Source organism: Stegostoma tigrinum, chromosome 16, assembly GCF_030684315.1.
Source record: "Stegostoma tigrinum isolate sSteTig4 chromosome 16, sSteTig4.hap1, whole genome shotgun sequence".
NCBI classification, from domain to species: domain Eukaryota; kingdom Metazoa; phylum Chordata; class Chondrichthyes; order Orectolobiformes; family Stegostomatidae; genus Stegostoma; species Stegostoma tigrinum.
The window spans coordinates 14,537,385-14,556,116 of NC_081369.1; the positions used below are offsets into that span (position 1 = coordinate 14,537,385).

The 18,732-nt window shown below is 43.6% G+C and overlaps 1 protein-coding gene across 3 annotated transcripts in view; it reads right to left on the bottom strand.

Moving 5' to 3' along the window:
• Positions 1-598: 598 nt before the first annotated feature.
• The window catches only part of ldhd (lactate dehydrogenase D), a 59,140-nt gene continuing 41,006 nt past the window's right edge, over positions 599-18,732 (bottom strand). For 2 of the 3 annotated variants that reach the window (XM_048547202.2, XM_048547204.2), the window contains exons 5-11: positions 15,024-15,183; positions 14,102-14,301; positions 12,913-13,041; positions 9,538-9,665; positions 9,354-9,444; positions 7,454-7,565; positions 4,196-4,851 (exon numbers count right to left, since the gene is read on the bottom strand). In XM_048547202.2, the coding sequence (XP_048403159.1) occupies positions 4,686-4,851; positions 7,454-7,565; positions 9,354-9,444; positions 9,538-9,665; positions 12,913-13,041; positions 14,102-14,301; positions 15,024-15,183 (986 nt within the window). In that variant the 3' untranslated portion in view covers positions 4,196-4,685. Of the gene's footprint in view, positions 4,162-4,195; positions 4,852-7,453; positions 7,566-9,353; positions 9,445-9,537; positions 9,666-12,912; positions 13,042-14,101; positions 14,302-15,023; positions 15,184-18,732 lie in introns of those variants that run through there. The other variant, XM_048547205.2, reaches the window with a different exon arrangement.

The window sequence follows — 18,732 nt, forward strand, 5'->3', positions numbered from 1 at the left end:
AGAATTGACAGATGGCACTCACTCGACCACACAGAGATATAGCATATGTCACATGTTGTGCTGTCAAGTAGCCGTCTTAAAGATATAGTCCCTATGTGGTCTGGAATCCATGTTAAACACAACATTTACTAATCCATGTTCATATACTTAGACAAAGAAAGGGCCATTTATTGTGCAAAGAATGCCTGGCTGTTACTGTCTTGGATTGCGAAACTATTCATGAAAATGTTTAGGAAGGACAGCAACCACCGACTCTCACCAGGTTCATTGGGCCTGTGAACATAGGTAAGAGAATTTCAGGACTGAAATAGCCTTTTCCAAACCTATGCATTCCTACTTTCACTTGTTTACATCCTCATTATTGATAGCTCACATGTGAAGAGTCTCCAATGAACATTGGTCTTTATTGACATTGTATTGTGTGCTGCCATTTTCCTCTGGGAATGTTCATCACAACCCATTGTATATAAGAGCTCATTCTGAGTGGCAGAACTAGCTTATGTTCCTCTAGTTTCAGTTCCAATTCTCAATTTTAGAACAGAATCAGAAAGACTGTTACTTTCTTTTGTTTTTGTGATCATCAAACCAATTGTTTATTGTTGCACTTGAGTTATCTTATTGTCTAAACGCCATCAGTAGTAAACAGTAAGGTAGAGGATAGCATTAAACAGGAAGTTACAGACACATTTAATAAGGGAGTTCAGGTCATTTTAATCTACATAGAGACTGGGAAAACCACATTCATTGCAAGGCTGCGGTAGATTAATTCCAGGACTTTTAAACTAATCCATTGAGGAACTAACTCGGGGGCAGACTATTCTATATTTGGCTTTGTGTAATGAGGAACAGTTAATTGATAATCTTATTGTGGGGTCCTTTGGGAAAAAGTGGTCGCTGGGAATAGAAAGTGAAGTAGACCAATCTGAAACTAGAGTCCTAAATCTAAACAAAGGAAATGATGAAGACATGAGGGGTGAGTGGCTACGTTGTCTGGGTAAGCTCAATATAAAGCCTGACAGTGGACATGTGATGATTAACATATAAGAAATGGACGCATGCTTTCCAACAGTTATATTCTCATTTCAGGCCCAACCATGGCTAGTAAAGGAAATTAAAGATAGCGTTTGATCTCAGGATTAATCATGAAAAGTTGCTCAAAAATAGACTTGGAGCAGTTATAAAATTCAGTAAAGGAGGACTAAAAGGTTGATTGAGAGACAGAAAATCAGAGTGTGAGATTAAACTTGCAAGGATCATAAAAGCCAAGTGCAAGAGCTAATATAAGTGTGCAAAAAGACACAGATTAATGAAGACAAATATAGGCCCCTGAGGAGAATTGATGATAGAGAGTGAGGAAATGGCAGAACAAGTAAACACTCAGCTTTGTTCTGTCTTAGAAGAAAACAAAAAGCTTGCCAGGAATGCTAGGGAAACGAGGATCTTTCAGGAAAGAGGAATTAAAGGAAATTAAACAATAGTGCTATAGAACTTAATAAGACTGAAAGCTAATAAATCCCCAGGGCCAGACAATCTCTATCCCAGAGAAGTAAAGGAGGTGATCGCGGATATAGTGGATACCTTGGTTGTCACTTTCAACATTTTGTAGATTCTGGAATAGTCCCAGAAGATTGGAGGGTGGAAAATATAACTTCACTGCTTAACAAAGGAGGGAGGTGCTAAACAGGGAATTACAGACCAGCTGGCCTAACATCAGCCATAGGGAAATGCAAGGATAACAAATACCAATGGTATTATACAAAGTCAACATGAATTTACGAATGGGAAACTGGAGTTTTCTTGAGTACATAACTAATTGTATATATGAAGGAGAACCAGTGGATGTGGTGTACTTACATTTCTAGAAAGCTTTTGATAAAGTCCCACATAAGAGGCTAGTGTGCAAAACCAAAACACATGCAAAAGGTGGTAGTACATTGGCATGGATTAAGAATTGGTTAGCTGACAAGAAACAGATAGTAAGAATAAATGCATAATTTTTAAAGTGGAAGGTCGTGACAGGGAGGGTACTGCAGGGATCAGAACTTAAACCACAGCTATTCATAATATATATCAATGATTTTAACGAAGGAATCAAGTCTAATATTTCGAAGTTTGCTGATGTCTCAACAATAGGTGAGAGTGCAAATGATGATGATGAAGGAGCTGTCAGGGAGTCGCAGACAGGTTGAGAGATTGGGCAGCTGCAATGGTAAATGCAACATAACATGGATAAATGTCAAGTTTCCTCTTTGGACGGAAAAACAGAATGGCAGAAAGTAAGTACTGACAGATTGGGAGGAGTTGATTTATAGAGGAACCGAGGTGTCTGTACACTGATCACAGAAAGCAAGCATAAAGGAGCAGCAAACAGAAAGATAAATGGTGCATTTGCCTTCATTGTAAGAGTGTTATGAGAAGTGGTCTTATTGTAAGGTACACATTTCTCAGAAGGCTGAACAGACTGGATACAGGGATGATGTTTCCTTTGGCCAGGGAGTTCCAGGGCAAGGAGGAACTATCTCAGATACATGGTAGACCATTAAGAATAGGAGAAATGTCTTTCAATAGGAGAAACGTGGTGAACCTGTGAAATTCTCTACCACCTGAAGGTTGTGGAGGCCAGGTCATTGAACATATTTTGGAAAACAATAGATACATCAAGGCTAAAGATGTCAAGGGGTATGAAGGGAGAAAGAGGATCGGCCGTGTTCATGTTTGAACGATAAAGGGTTCCAGATGGTCGAACGGCCTACTCATGAAACCACTTATGTTCCTTGTAAAACGCTGTTCAGTTCACACTGTTAAAGTTATCCCAGGTTGTGATTTTGGAAAATCACTGACCTAAGCTACACTCTGGAATAATTCTAGGAAAGATGTATTGGCTACGTTTTAGTCCACAGTGTTTCTATGTGGTGACGGAGTTGGGGCCACACACAGTCTTCTGAGGCAGATGCCACATAAAAAACAAAATGACACTCCATTGACTTGGTGCATCAGTGGTTCTTCCAGAAATATCATTGTTGCTTACATTATCTTGTTGCTGCTGTTTCCACTTCTTATTTGCCCTTGGCAGGATCAAACTAGGAAATATCTCAGAGTCAGCTTATGAAAAGTGGATTTTAAAAAATGGGTGTCCTCATCCACAGGTAAGTAGATTGAGGATTTGAGATTAGCTCTGACCAACTGGATTGGAGAATTTCAGGCACGGAGTTTTAAAATAATTTTCAGGTTCCCTTCTTTAAGAACGCTAATCCTTCTGAACACAAAATGTTAGGAAAATGTTTGATTTGGTCAAAATGCATCCCTCATTGTTCAAACTCCAGGTACAAAATTCGGATCCAGCCCAGTCCTCAAAAAGTGATAGTACTCTTGTGTGTGCCTTAATTTTCTCAATGCATCAATGCTTGGTTGTAGGATTGATCAGCCCTCCTGCACTCTTCATTGAACCAAACTTGATCTCTGGTCTTGATGGTAATGGTGGAGAGGACGATAGGACACGTTAGTGATTGTGCTGAATTCTGTTGCTGCTGACAGCCACAGCACCTCGAAATTTTGAGCTTCTAGATGTTTTCAAGATGTGTTCCATTTAACATGGTGGTACTGCCACACAACATAATGGAGAGTATCCTTAATGTGAAGACAGGAACTTTGTTTCCACAAGGACTGTGCGCTGTTACTGTCACTGTGTCCCGTCAGTGTTACTATTGTGTACGGTCATTTCAGGTACACTAGTGAAGAGGAGGTCAAGTATGTTTTTCTCTCTCCTTGGTACCCACGCCACTTGCCAGAGACCCAGCCTTGCAACTACATCCTTCAGGATTCGTCAGTAGTGGTGTTACTGAGACACTCTCGGTGGACATTGAAGTCTTCCACTCAGAGCTTGCTCTAAGTGTTGTTTAGTGTAGAAGGATGATGATGGGTGTTGATGAGTTTGCCAATGGTGTGGCAGCAACTGCTGATCAGAAACAGATTTCCTGGAGCTCTGGATTACTAGTCCAGTGACATTATCACTATCTCCCTGCACAGATGGGAGTGGAAGAAGGTGCAAGTCTATTTGGCCAACAGCGTGTGGCACGATATTCTCAAAAGGATTGGTATTCCCAATGTAACGTTTCTCCCTATAATGAAGTTTGATATTTCCTGTCTGCATTTGAACTTGCACTGAAGAAAGGAAGAAAGATTCATTGTGCTGTAAATAAAACTTTTATTAATCACAAATACTCAGAACAATATTATCATTATATGACAGATTAAAAATAAACTTCTTCTTTGAAGGCAGTTTAAACTAAAAGAATTGAACCGTAACATTGGACGATTAAAGTGTTGCTGATTCCTTGCAGTTTGCAAAATGTCCATTAAAGCGTGGCCAGGTCTCTATTCTTTCTGAAATCCTCCTTGCTACAATTTGATTCAAGTTTGTTTTTGTACCCAAAGCCTACAATTTCTAAGAAATCAAATAATTTGTAATAAATCAATTGAGGAATTACTCAAGTGCTAACCAGAATAACTTCTGCTGTAAAGCATTTACATCTTTTTCAGAATTGAGCATCCTGTACTTGTGCTTGAAGGCTAACAACTGTAAAACTTTCCCATGCCTTCTTAAGGGGAATTTCATTGTCTGTGCATCGATCCCAATGACACTGACACTTGCTGATTGTAGGGAGGTGGAAATGGCATCGCCTCTTTTACACCACTTTGCCAGGATTCATGATGTTTTTTGGATCTAGCACAGCTTTAATGTCTTTCATTACTTTCATTCCTACAGCGCCAATTTCTTCAGCCAGGAGCTGCCTCTTGCCCAAGCCTATACCGTGCTCCCCAGTACAGGTACCATGCATGGCCAATGCTCTTCTGTGTGGGAGAGAGAGAGAGAGAGAGAGAGAGCGAGCAAAGGTCCAATTAGCAAGCTAACCTGATGCATTATAATGTTTTCCAATACACTATGTTCTGTAATTACAGCACCAACTCACACAGAGCTGTCAGAATCTTTAGTCAGTCAACTTTATCATTTCCTAACTGATCCATGGACTAAATAACAGGGGAGAAATCAACATTGACTCAAGATTCTTTATTAAATAATGAATTGGCAATGATTATTGACTGAGGTACACACTGTCCCTACCCTTCTGACTGGCATACAGCAGTGCGAGTTAACTCACCACAATATTTTGTTCAGGAATCTCTGAATATTACCTTGGGACTTCACTTTCATTTATTTGACCTATTCAGTTCACCCAAATGTAGGTGCAGAGACTAACTGCACTCCCAGGACGGAGTCACTAAATGACCTGAATGTGAACATTTAAAAAGGATGGGAGAAAATGTTCTGCCCACCAATGTTCATCCACATAAGGCACTCTAAGAAGCTTTAAGCAATCGTGGATTCCCCAGAGCAGATGAACTTAACCGACCTACAGATCTCCCCACAAAAATGACAATGTCATCTTCCCTCAGGAACTTTTCAAAGGACTGTTCCAAATGTACGCTGCAACTCTACATCTGAGCACCCCAAAGTGTACAGAGAATGCCATCATATCCATTTACGCTGGGGACAGCAGAGAGGTGAGACAGAGCTGCTCTTCAGATCGACAAGTTTGGCCTATGTGGTGAGGAAAGGCAAGAAGGTACTGTTGAGCAAGTACCAGAACTAACAAATCTACAGCATGGTATCATGTGCCCTTCACTAGGCCCCAATCCCTTTTCCTTTCGTTTTAGTAACAAGTGAACATTTTTTTGTGACACCCCATCCACCCACTTGGCTTTCAGGAATTAGCAAACCCTGGCAACTTTGTAGTTAACGCAAACTTCGTGTATCGAGCACTTTGAGTGGGAGGAGGGGGAAAAGCACTGAATGTGAAGACAGTCCAACAGTGCATCATTGGTGTGTATAAACCTGTTAATCTCAGCCCACAAGGCAAATCATCTTGTCAAAGTCAACTTGAAGATCATTTGGGATTGTTTTACAAACCACTACTTTCTACCTTATATCCATCACTGAGCTGGAATAAACCACCTTGACATCAAGATCACAGCTGAACACTTTGAAAAGTGCCATTTTGTTTTCTTCAGGGAAATCAAGTAATGCAGGAGCGGAGACGAGGTGCCTTACTGTCTACCAACTTAACAATTACCTTCTTTTCATATTCACCAGAGAGTCTGTTGGATTTCTCCTATAATTGGGTAGCTTGTTGTTATAGTAATGGCTCGACATTAACAGAGATAATCTGAGCAGACATTAGTCTCGACATTAATGAAACAGAGATCTCCAGGAAGCTTTAAAGTGGTGAATACAAATAAATTCTTTGGGAATGTACAACATCCACTTCAGGATGGAGTCAGCAAAGTACTGAACAGGCTAAGGGAGGGCCACTGGAGTGTGAGAAATTGAATAAAATCTATAAAGAGAGCCAACAGTGAAATTTAATAGGCAAATCAATGACCTTGAAATATCAGAGGGTGGTGGGGAAAGGGGAACTAGGTGTTGTAATCTCTCCAACCAGTTCAAAGGGACTTGGAAAACAATCTGGGGTGATAACACAATGGAGCTAATTCGGTATTGGTCAACCAAGCGGAGAGATCATTCACTTATGTTGCTGAGTGAATGTAGAGTAAACAGTGCAAAAACTGTACAGCGTACGAATTCCCATTACTAACATGCTCCAGTTTGGACCACGCAGAGAACCTTGGGATGCGTCGGGATCATCACTATGTTTGCAGAGAGCGCCCCCCCCGCCACGTCGACGTGGTTCGGGTGTGTGCGTGTGTGTGTGTGTGCGTCTCCTCCTCTGCCTGGGTGCCAAATGGCATTACCCTGCCTCTGTCATAGGAAGAGGCACCAAGGGTGAGGTTGCGGCCCCTCACCCCCCCTCTCGGTGCTGACGGTGGTTAAAATGGTGGTGTGCAGGTCTGTGTGCATTTCCAGCAACCACTGAGAGCTCTGCTGGACTTGGTTCTCCACAGCAATCACTAACCTGCCCCTGGACACGGCCAGACATAGACACCGGAGCCAGCCTGACACTGGCGGGCCCTACCAACCTCTGGTGCAGTTTACTGAGTGTCTGCTGTTCCTATCGCTGTCTATGCATTTGTACAAGGTCAGATACTAGGGGATCATCCTGTGCATGGGGCAGAGCAGCTCCCTAGTCTTCGGCAGGTCTCTGGGTGCCCAGCGACCTGGGCTGTTCCCTCCTGAGACAGCTGGAGGGATGTGCCAGTGATGTGCTGACCACAACCTTCTCCTGGATCAAAGCGAAACCAGTTACCGTGTGGAATGAGAGGGTCTGGGTGCGCAGCAGGGATATGTGATAGGCCGAGATGGGGGTCGTGGAACCCAAAAGCAATAATGAATGAGGTGTGCAGCAGAAAACTGTGTAAGAAAAGTTGCTGTCAGCCCAGGACGGGAAACACTGTCTTCAATCCCTCAGCAATGACATTCAGCCTTCTGTTACTGTACCTGGCCAATCTATTGGTGAACTCTTTTATCCTTGTCATTTCATCCTCATTCTGGGTGTCCATCATCACCAAACAGTGGAAGTTACCATCTCCTACGTGGCCTACAATAGGTCCTTGGGTTGAAAATGACAGATATTTCACATCAGATGTAATGAAACCATTTACGAAAACAAGAGTAAGTTTAAACGCATTACACATTAAAGAGGGAACCACAATTAATCATATCCAATGAGCTGAGGATAAACGTTATGAAATGGTGCTCTATTTAAACCATCAAATAAAAGCAAAGTACTGTAGACATTGGAAATCTGAAACAAATGCCCCAAATTCAGAGGAAACTCAGCAAATCTGCCAGCAGCCGAGGAGAGAAGAAAGAGAGTTAATGTTTTGAGTCCAGTGTCACTCTTCTTGAGTTCTTCACAGATGCTGCTAAACCTGCTGAGTTTCTCCAAGCTTTCTCTGTTTATTTCTGCTCAGTTGTGGTACCAAGGAAATATTTCCCTCCCCACCACATCCCCTTCTGGAGGCACCGGTCTCTCCATGACTCCGTCTGCTCCACACTCCCCGCTAGCCCCCACCACCCACGGCACCTTTCCCTGCAACCGCAGGAAGTGTTACACCTGCCCCTACTCCTCCCCCCTCACCTCCATCCCAGGCCCCAAGAAAACCTTCCACATCAGGCAGAGTATCACCTGCACATCCCTCAATGTGGTCTATTGCATCCGCTGCTCACCATATGGCCTCCTCTTCAATGGTAAGGCCAAGCAGAGGCTTGAAGATTGACTTATAGAGCATCTGTTCGCGACAAACAACATCTTCCAGTTATGAAACATTTCAACTGCCCCTCCCACTCCCTGGGTGACATGTCCATCCTGGGCCTCCTCCAGTGTCACAGTGACACCACCCGGAAACTGGAGGAGCTGCACCTCATATTCTGCCTTGGGAGCCTACAGCCCAACGGTCTCAATGTGGACTTTACCAGTTTCAAACTCTCGCCATCCCCAACCTCATCCCATGACCAACCCTCCCTCTCATCCCCACCTCCTTGACCTGACACAACCCTGTCCATCTTCTCTCCCACCTATCTGCGCCTCCCACCTCACTGACCAATCCCCACCACTGCCTACCTGCACTCACCTATCACCATCCCACCTACCTTCCCCAGCCCCACCCCTCCTCTCTCTCTCTCTCTCTATTTCTGAGCTCTCTTCCCCAACCCCCATTTCTGAAGGAGTGTCCCGACCCAAAATGTCAACTTTCCTGCTCTTCTGATGCTGCCTGGCCTGCTGTACTCCTCCAGCTCCACACTGTTATCTCAATATGAGATATGCTGTTTCAAAAGCAATGGCAACTCTCTTAAATAAGGAGACCAGAATTGTCCACAGTACACCAGAAGGGGCCTCACCAATGCCCTGTGCAACTGTGGTAACTTTATATTCCGTTACCCTTGCAATAAGTGGCAACATTGCATTTGCCTTCCTGATCACTTGCTGTACATGCACATTAGCATTTTGTGATTCATGTTCCAGGACACCCAGATCCCCGGTGACTCTGTGTTCTGCAAAACTCTGCGCAAGTTTCCTTGCCGTCCTTACTCCTGTACCTGCATTTCAACACCAGTACCTTTCCATGAGTTTCCAAAAGTACCCGTGCTGATGCCTGAACAGTCTGAGAAATAGATGTGGTGATCAAAAGGGATCACCGAGAGTATTTAGTCTATTTGTACGACAGACCGTCTTATGGAAGCAAGGTACATGGGACCCAGGAGGTAAAATATACTGCGCCTAATGTGACAGTAAGTACCGATTGTGACCCACATCAGTCCCAGCTGGGGAAGCAAAGTGAGAAAGCAGATGGCTAGGATTTGTATCGGTCAAATGCTATCTTTCACTCCAGCTAACCTGTAAGCTTTGACCTCACCAAATCTTCTTTCGTGGTCACGATGATTTCCGGTAGCTTTGAGAGTGGGACGCAGACATCTGTGGAATAACCCTTCGGGAACGAGGGGAGATTTTGTTTGTTAGTCGGACAGGTCGGAGGACACAGTTTGAAAAGTGCCCGAGGTGAAGTCCGGAGCCATCTTACCTCACAGCCCGGGCGGATGGCTCGAGCGGCATACCACGCATTGTGCCGCGCCTGCCAGAGCTTGTTCCGCGTTTCTTGATCTTTGGCCCAAGTGAAATCGGAGCCACTGTTCGCCTTCACTATGTCCTCTGTGAGACAACCAGAGACAAGTGTGACAGGGCAGCCATTCCACATGAGCACAACAGCCAGGGTAGAGGAAGGGATAAAGGGATCTCTATGGCTTTATCTATGACCAGACGGAACAGTAATACCTTGACTAAAGTCCACACACCTGTTTGCAGCTTTAAATGGATTTACAAATGGAACTAGAAGCTTCTTGTTAGTGTGAATTTGAAATGGTCACCAGTGCAAATCTGACTCAGAGGAATTAAAGGCTCTGATTTGTTAGCGCCAGGGGCTTTGTTCTCTACTTAAAAGCACAAGGAACATCGGCATTGGATTAATGCCAAAGCAAGTTTTTATTTCCTCTGTTTCTAAGCAACAACAGATGGCAGTGCCCTGATTTAGAGCCAGCTGTGTTCAGCCCCTGCCCTGTGCCACTGCAGTCCAACCTGCCAGGATGAAAAATATTTACTCCGGCCAGAAGCTTCCTTCCCATTGCCTTTTATGGTATGAACATATAATGCAAAGAGGCCCAGTTTATCAGAGATTTTGATTCAGCAGGGCTTCGTATAATGGAGTAAATGTGTGATGAGGCCAGCTCAAAAGAGCAATTGTAGAGAGAGAAAACAGATGGGGATTAAGTTTTAATGTCACCTTTAATTCATATTTACTTTATGACTCATTCTGCTTTTTTCCCCCTGTTGTGGGACTGGATGTGCATGCTTAAAAATTGTGAACTCATTTGTACTGTAAATGTCTCAGTTATGTGGCAATGAGTATAAAACATGTGGTCGGCAGGTGTGCTCCACTGCAAGCAATTGAAATAAGTTTAGCAGTTTACTATCAGTCATCACTACCTAATGCATTCTCCATGGCAACGCCCCTCTCACTTGCTAGCCAATTGGCATTGTTCTTTAGACCCAAATGAATGTTGTTTTCCCTTCACTCTGGCATTTCTCGAGAATTGTCTTGATCAATGTAAGATAGAACGCTTCCACAAGACAATTAAAAGGATATTCTATTTTTCAGCAATATTCAGAATTATGTTATTTATCCTAACATAGTAATATATAGAACCATCGAACGGAGAGAAGTAGTGACGGATTGAACTGCAAGCAGAATTTCGGCAGAAATGTGTGGACCTCTAGCAATTCTGAGAGAATTGAACATGGAGCTCAGGAAAGCTTGCTGCCAAAACGTAGAAGTTATAACACAGTTTTTTATTTTCATATAGACTAAGCGAAAGAGATCAGCATTACATAATAGGTGTAGGCCATTCAGCCCTTTGAGTCTACTCTGCCACTCAATGAGACCATTTACTTTGAGTGCTATCCCTTAATCGTTTTCTCATCCCAAAACAGAGAATTAAGTTCTGTTCAAAAACAGAAGTTGCTGGAAAAGCTCAGCAGGTCTGGCAGTATCTGTGAAGGAAAAAAGTCAGAGTTAATGTTTCAGGTCTGATGACCCTTCCTCAGAATGGACCCTCCCCGGACCTGAAATGTTAACTCTCATACCTTTTCCTTCAATGGTGCTGCCAGACCTGTTGAGCTTCTCCAGCAACTTTTGTTTTTGTTTCTCATTCACAGCATCTGCGGTTCTTTCGATTTTAATAAAGTTCTGTTTTCTGGAACAATTACCTGAATTTTACATTGGGGACAGGAGTCCTCACCCCTGAGTGATCCCCCTCAGCCCCCTGTTTGGTCCATGTGCATGCAGTGGCTAGTAGGGCCACCTATTACTAAAGGTGACCTTTACATACCTTGGACAGGACAAGCATCACCTGACAACCACCGGCCAATCTCTCGCCTCAGCAACACCATCAGGAGTGGGGAGCATTCCTGGAACTGCAAGAATCTAACAAGAGGAGGTACCAATGGAGCCGGGACCCACATTCAGGTCGGCGGACTATGGGCAAAGGCTGCTGGGCTACAGCTTGTAGGGAAGCTCAGAATTGGCAGGATGGAGGGAGGGGATGGGGAACTGAGTGCGGGAGTGGGGGTAGCGGAAGAATTAGGAAGGGATCGCCCCAGGCACCTGTCTGCCTGGTTTCAATCGTCAACCTGCCCTCCCACTCTAGGTAAGACCCCAGTGGTGTTAGTAAAAGGAGGCCCATCAACTAACTGCTTGAGGGCCTCAAGGGTAAAATGTTCAGATTCTGAAGCAACAACAACAGATGCCTCCTTGAGAACATTATAGATTGCCTTTTACTTTGGTATTAATGAAGAAAGGCACATTTTGTTGAAGGTTTCTGTCTTGCACTCATCAAAACAATTCTCAAGAGTACCAATTTAAGGGAAATCCAATATTTGCACTGATGGGAAGACAGTGCTAATTGGTTGCCGTGTGAACTCTGATTGGTAGAGGCATTATCATGGAGAATGCACCAGTTAACAATGACAGACAGTTAACTGCCACATTTTATTTAAATATTAAACAAGGCAAGTTGAATCTGATTGGTCAACGTGTTGACAGTGAACTGTGGAATGGCTGTCACCAATTCTGTGGGATAATGGCTAACCTAATTAGGTTATTTCTTGCTGTGTATAATGCCAACTGATGAATGGCCCAAAGACTATCACTTTTGGTCCTGAAAACTCCCAGTCCTAGCATAATTTCAAGTTACACTGGGGGTATGTCATCTCAAACATTTGAGCCACAAGTGGAGATAGCTCTCTCATACTGCTACAGGATGCTGCTGTCAAACCAAACAGACATCCAGCCTAATACGCAAATGGGTAATGTGATATATGAATTCCAGCGCTAGTGGTATTCTTGCAAATTGTCCTGATGAGTGCAAGATAGAAAGCTTTGATAAAAATGCCTGTACAAAGGTTGTTTATAATTATTTGCCCTTCATGTTATAATATTCTATATATATGTACATATATGAATATATACACACATCTATTTTGTAGAAATAAAGTATATATTCAAAGTTTTGTCACAAAGATCTGTATCTCAGGTTGTGAGTGAAGTTGTTGACTTGCTCACTGAGCTGGCTTGTTCTCGTTCAATGAAATATCTGAACGAGGATAAGTCGGCTTGGCGAGCAAGTCAACAATCTCATAAAATATATATATATTTAATGGGACCTGTTATTGTTGCTTATATATTTTCCTTGACTTGTTTGATTGATGCATGTGTCTAAATAATGAAGGTAAATCATCCCGGTCAGAGTCAGGGCCTATTCTGCAAAACTAAACCACTGCATAAATGGAGTGAGTGTGTAAAGGGACAGAGGGAGGTGTGTCCCAGGTAAAACTGTGAACCCACCTGTGGCTTGAACCTGTTCCACCACACTTCTGTCAGTGCCATGGAATTCCAGGAATAATGTTGATGCAACGGCATAGCTGAGATTGCTGTACCTGTTACAGGCATCGACCATCACATCATCGAGGAACTCTGAGAGATGGAAGTGTGGATGTTAAAAGTGCTATGTAAGTGCAAGTTATTCTGGTTGCCCAAGTGTGTTTTATAGATCTATATGTTGGACTCAAACCAGCAAGTGCAATAATCATGTACAAACAAAACTCATCCTGCATAGATTGGTATGACAGGTCGGCACAACATCGAGGGCCGAAGGGCCTGTACTATGCTGTAATGTTCTATGTTCCAAGATAATTATGAACTATGCCTGGGTTCATTTTCTGTTGGTGCATTTGTTTCATTTATAGATAGAGGAACGTGGCGCTACTGCTTTATATTAAAGATAATTTGATACCAAAATAAAAGAAAAGATATTGACCTTGTTGAAATTAATAGCACTTCGTTTACAGAGTAAATTAACATTGACTAACTTGGTAAATTAGTCAATAGAAAGACAGAGAGACAGCCACTCGTACAGAGGGTGGCCCCAGTGGTATGGAAAGGTATGGAAAGCTCAGGCCTCCTTCTCATGTTTATGACGGAGCCAATATGGACCACCAATGTCTGGTGTCTTGTTGAAGAAACAAAGGTGGTATGTCACTGAGGAGAGAGTGAATAGAGAATGGTATCACTAATTTGTGGATTCCATCACACATGGTTAACGCATATCTCAGATTCACAGCTAAAGGCAAAGTCACATCCAATCCAAAATCTAATCTCTCAATATACAAGGTAATAACAACAGCACTCTCTAGAAGCTCCTGAAATTGTCACTCACTCTGCACCTATATACAGGTCATACCACACCTGCATAGAAGTCAAATAAAACTGTGTACCGATCACACATCACCCACGTACAAAGTGACACTCCACCCCTGTTCGGACTATAATGCACCCATGTTTGGAATGTGTGGCTCCCATGTCAGATCAACTGCTCCAAGATAAAAGGCAATGTAACTCATTCATGCCTTTATCCAGCCAAATAATCTGTTTGCATTTGTGAAAGGGCAATCATTTCGTCAGTTTGCATCGCCTGTTTCTTACTCTTTTATTAGTGCTTTAAGTTTCACATGTTGTTGTTAAAAGGTTGCCTTACCTATCCTCGCTATGGGGATGCAACTCTGTAGTATCTGCACTGTGCAGTCCATGGCTGCTTGCACTGTTGGAAAGGAACAGACTGCGGAGACCATGGATTCTGGGATTCCATAGAGACGCAGCGTTGTCTTAGTGATTATTCCCAGAGTCCCTTCAGAGCCGACAAAAAGATTAGTCATGTTGTAACCTGCCGATGTCTTCCTGCAACAGAGAGGATTATTGTGGTTTATCCATGTCCAAGCTGGATGAGCGTTTCCGCAGATCGCGTTAGGGAGGTCAGTTGTCTGAATCCTATTGGGTACACAGCATGAAGCCTCACCTGCTTCAGTGAGAGGATAGTTTGCTCCATTCTCACATCAGTCACCGACAGAAACCAAGCAAGTCAACACCTAGACTTCATTTTCCCTGCTTCAGGGCAACGTAAACCACATGACTGTGCATGCTTTGCAAGCACAGCTACTGTTAACAGTGAAAGATGCTCACAGAAAGGCCACACAAACTGAAAGGAATTAACTGACTGGCTCAGCAGATTTCAGTTACTGTTTGAGGGATAATGCCGAGACAGTGGGGTGAGAGGATCGCATCCAAAGGGAAGTGTATCCCTCCACTGGACAGTCAGCCTCCATCAGGTGTTCAAGTGGGGCTTGAACCTGTGACCTTCTGACTCAGAGGTGAGAGTGAGCTTAGTTCAGCCAAGACTGCTGTTTAAGAGATGCTTGGGAACAAAACCCTTTGGTAGGGAGGAGAAGTTGAGGAGATGCGTTGGATTAAAGTGAGCCTTATTTCATCCCATTCATACCTCCTCTGTTGTGAAGCTCTCCAAGAGTGACTGCGGAACTCTTATTCAATAATATTTTTATAGAATTTACACATTTTATAGAAATTCTGACAAGAACTGGTGTTTGAGGGGTTGACTGTTTTACCTAAACCTTCGTTCCTTTCCTGCTGTGTGCACTATTCTCCCATCAGCCAGCACCACTTCCAGATTGATCACGTTTTCCCTCATTGTCCCATAGCGCACTGCGTTTGTACCGGAAGCACTGGTGGCTGCCATCCCACACAGGGAGGCATCTGCACCTGGATCTGTAAAACGAGGGAAAGTTTCCTTCAGAATCACCCAAGGAACTGTCACCTCGTGACCATCGTAACATCACCCTTCCTTTTGTACAGGGCTCCAATATTCACATTAACAGCCTGGTCAGGAGGTGCACCCTATTGATCCATCACCATCTCTGCACCCATTCGCTCAGTAACTGTGTCATGTTTGACAATTTAGTGGCACTCAGTCTTCAAGTATGTATTATTGTTGCTAAGTCCCTCCACGGCCTCACTCCTGCCCACCCCCCGCACCCCCCCCCCCCCCCCCCCTCTCTATAGTCTCCTCCAGTTCTGTAGCTCCTGCAGATCTCTGGGCTTGGGTACAATCCTGACATCCACTGCTGCAGTATTGACACTGTGCCTCTAGTCAGCCAAGCTCTATCTTCCAAATTCCTCAGCTAAACCCATCCTCCTCTCTAACTCTAGTCCTTCCTTTATGTCCCTCAGTAAAATCTGCCCCTTTGACTAATGCTTTTGCTAAGATCTCTAGACATGATCCAATTTGATAACACTCCTGGTAAGAGGTATGGAAAGATTTTGCTTTGTTAAAGGTGTTACATAAATGCAAGTTATTGCTAGTTCTGGTTAAGCTCTAGTTAGACTCTACAGTCAGCAAGTTAGCGTTCTATATAATGAGGTGCAGTCTGCCCCAGCCTGGTTATTCCCACAGTTATAATTTATGATTAATGAAATCACATGTATCACAATTACACATGATTACTTTTAAAGTGGTACAGGGTGACTCAGGTTGGTTGCAGATGGGCCCTTTTAAACTGTTGTTGATAGATCCTGCCACAGCACTGGACTAAAGCAGACTTTCTTGACTTTTACAAGAAACTGCATTCAGCCTGATACCTATTTTCACCAAAGCATCAGGTGAAATGACTTCTTAGCCGGGAGACTGTGCTGAATGATTACCCTAGATTTATTCATTTCCTAAACAATTCCTACATTATAATTCACTTCTTCCTTTTCAGAATTGAAACATGATGACCTTTTAACAGTTGGCTTTCTGTTTCCGATTATAGAATTTCAAACTGTTCCCCGATTTCCCAGTCTGCATTGAGTTTGACCTCTGCTTGACGTTCTGTAATCAGACCAGGGCTGAGGACTGTTTACCTGTCTGAGACTAAGAGGCTGGCACAGTAGGATGCCTTTTATACCTGTAAGTCTTTGAGAAATACAAGTTTGCAGATAATTTATTGCTGGTTGAAATTGGTTACACGGTCAGGAGAATCTACAATCTTGCTTTTTCTTAAATTAATCTCACCTGGCAAAAACTTCTGTACTATTTTGACAAATGAGATAATCTAGTGTAAACTGTTAGACACTAAGCAGACTGAAGCATGTGCTGTATAAATACCGATGACTGCGGGGTATTCAATGTTTGGAAATATCTTTCACAAACTGGATAATTTAGTGGTTTTTTCCAAGAAATTCTGTCTTCCTAATGAAATGTCTTGGCTTTTAGTGTTAAATTAGACTTGCTTTTCAACCTGTACTAATTTCAGACTACATTAATTGATCTCCCAAAGCTGATGATAATATGCTTTTTAATGAAATAAGGACTTGCATTGACATAATGCCTCAGGGACATCCCGTAGTGGTCGGCAGACATGGAAGTGCAGCACCCCCACCCTTGTCGCATCAGAAACAGTCAATTTGTGCACAGCAAACTCCCACAGGCAGGATTGTTTTAAGGGGCAGAATAATTTCTTCTTTGTAACAGTCCTATAGGATCCTTCTTTTCCATGTGAGATGGCAAATAAGGCCTCAGCTTAAAGTCTCAACTGAATCCGACACTGCGGCCCTCATTAAATTGGAATATCTGCTTAGATTTTATTCTCTGAAAGAGAGAAAACAGTGTGACCAATTAAACCAGTGACAGGAAAGAGCAAATTGTTATATCATATAACACAGCAATATTATTCTGCTACTTAACTAATACAAGGTCAGTAATCACACAACACCAGGTCACGGACCAAGAGGTTTATTTGAAACCACAAGCTTTCGGAGCCTCATTCCTCCTTCAGGTTTTGGTGACAGAGGTAGTATCAGACACAGAATTTATAAGTACAAGATCAAAGGGTCACACCACTGATGAGGATGTACTAAACAAACCTAAGTTGCTGTTAAATATTTAATTGGTTAGAAGGTTTTACTTGATAAATATGTATATGTAAGTCCACAGATTCTTTTCAGGTTACTATCCTGAGAGAACTGAGATAACAAGGTGTAGAGCTGGATGAACACAGCAGGCCACGCAGCATCAGAGGAGCAGGAAGGCTGACGTTTCAAGTTGAGAGGGTCTCGACCTGAAATGTCAGCCTTCCTGCTCCTCTGATGTTGCTTGGCCTGCTGTGTTCATCCAGCTCTACACCTTGTTACCCCAGATTCTCCAGCATCAGCAGTTCCTACTATCCTGAGAGAACTAAAAGGTTTTATCAGTGTAAGAAAGAGGTGACATTTTAGGTCAGACAATGCGTGCTAGGTGTAAGACCTTGTTTAGAATTGGTTTGTGCTTTGGTTTGGAGTCAGACTGGTTTTATTTCTAAAGTAGGAATTTATAAAATGCCACACTGATTGACAGTCTATAAATTGTGTGCTTTTTGAACAAAACAGAATGTATCTGCAAATACAAATTCACCCCATAGATTTACGTGCGCCTGTGTGTATGTGTGTAGGAAATAGACCATTGATAGCAGCAAACCACCCAGCCTACAAGACAACATCGACCACAACATCATATAGCCCTGTCACGGTAACCTCTGCAAGACATGTCAGACCTTTAACATAGACACTACCTTCACATGTGGGAACTCCACCCACCACATGCACAGCAGATACTCATGTGACTCAGTCAGTATTGTCTATCTCATACGCTGCAGGCAAGGATGCCCCGAGGCATGGTATATTGGCGAGACCATGCAGACGCTACGACAACAGATGAATGGACATCCTGCAACAATCACCAGACAGGGACGTTCCCTCCCAGTGGGGGAATGTTTGTGTAAATGTCCTCCAAGGCAGACTTCGGGATACAACGCAGTCACCAAGCAGAGGCTGACAGCCACGTTGGGTATCGGTGAGGACGGCCTCAACCGGGATCATGGATTCATGTGGCACGACAAGTGACCCCAAGTGACACTACACACACACTCTCTCTCTCTCTCTCTCTCTCTCACACACACACACACACTCGCTCGCTCGCTCTCTCTCACACGCTCTCTCTCTCACACACACACACGCGCTCTCTCTCACACACGCTCTCTCTCACTCTCTCTCTCTCACACACGCTCTCTCTCACACGCTCTCTCTCTCACACGCGCTCTGTCTCTCTCTCTCGCTCGCTCGCGCTCTCTCTCTCTCGCGCTCTCTCTCTCTCGCGCGCGCTCTCTCGCACGCGCGCACTGGCTCGCTCTCTCTCTCTCACGCTCTCTCTCTCTCTCTCGCGCGCGCTCTGTCTCACTCTCCCTCACGCGCGCGCGCGCTCTGTCTCACTCTCCCTCACGCGCGCGCGCGCTCTGTCTCACT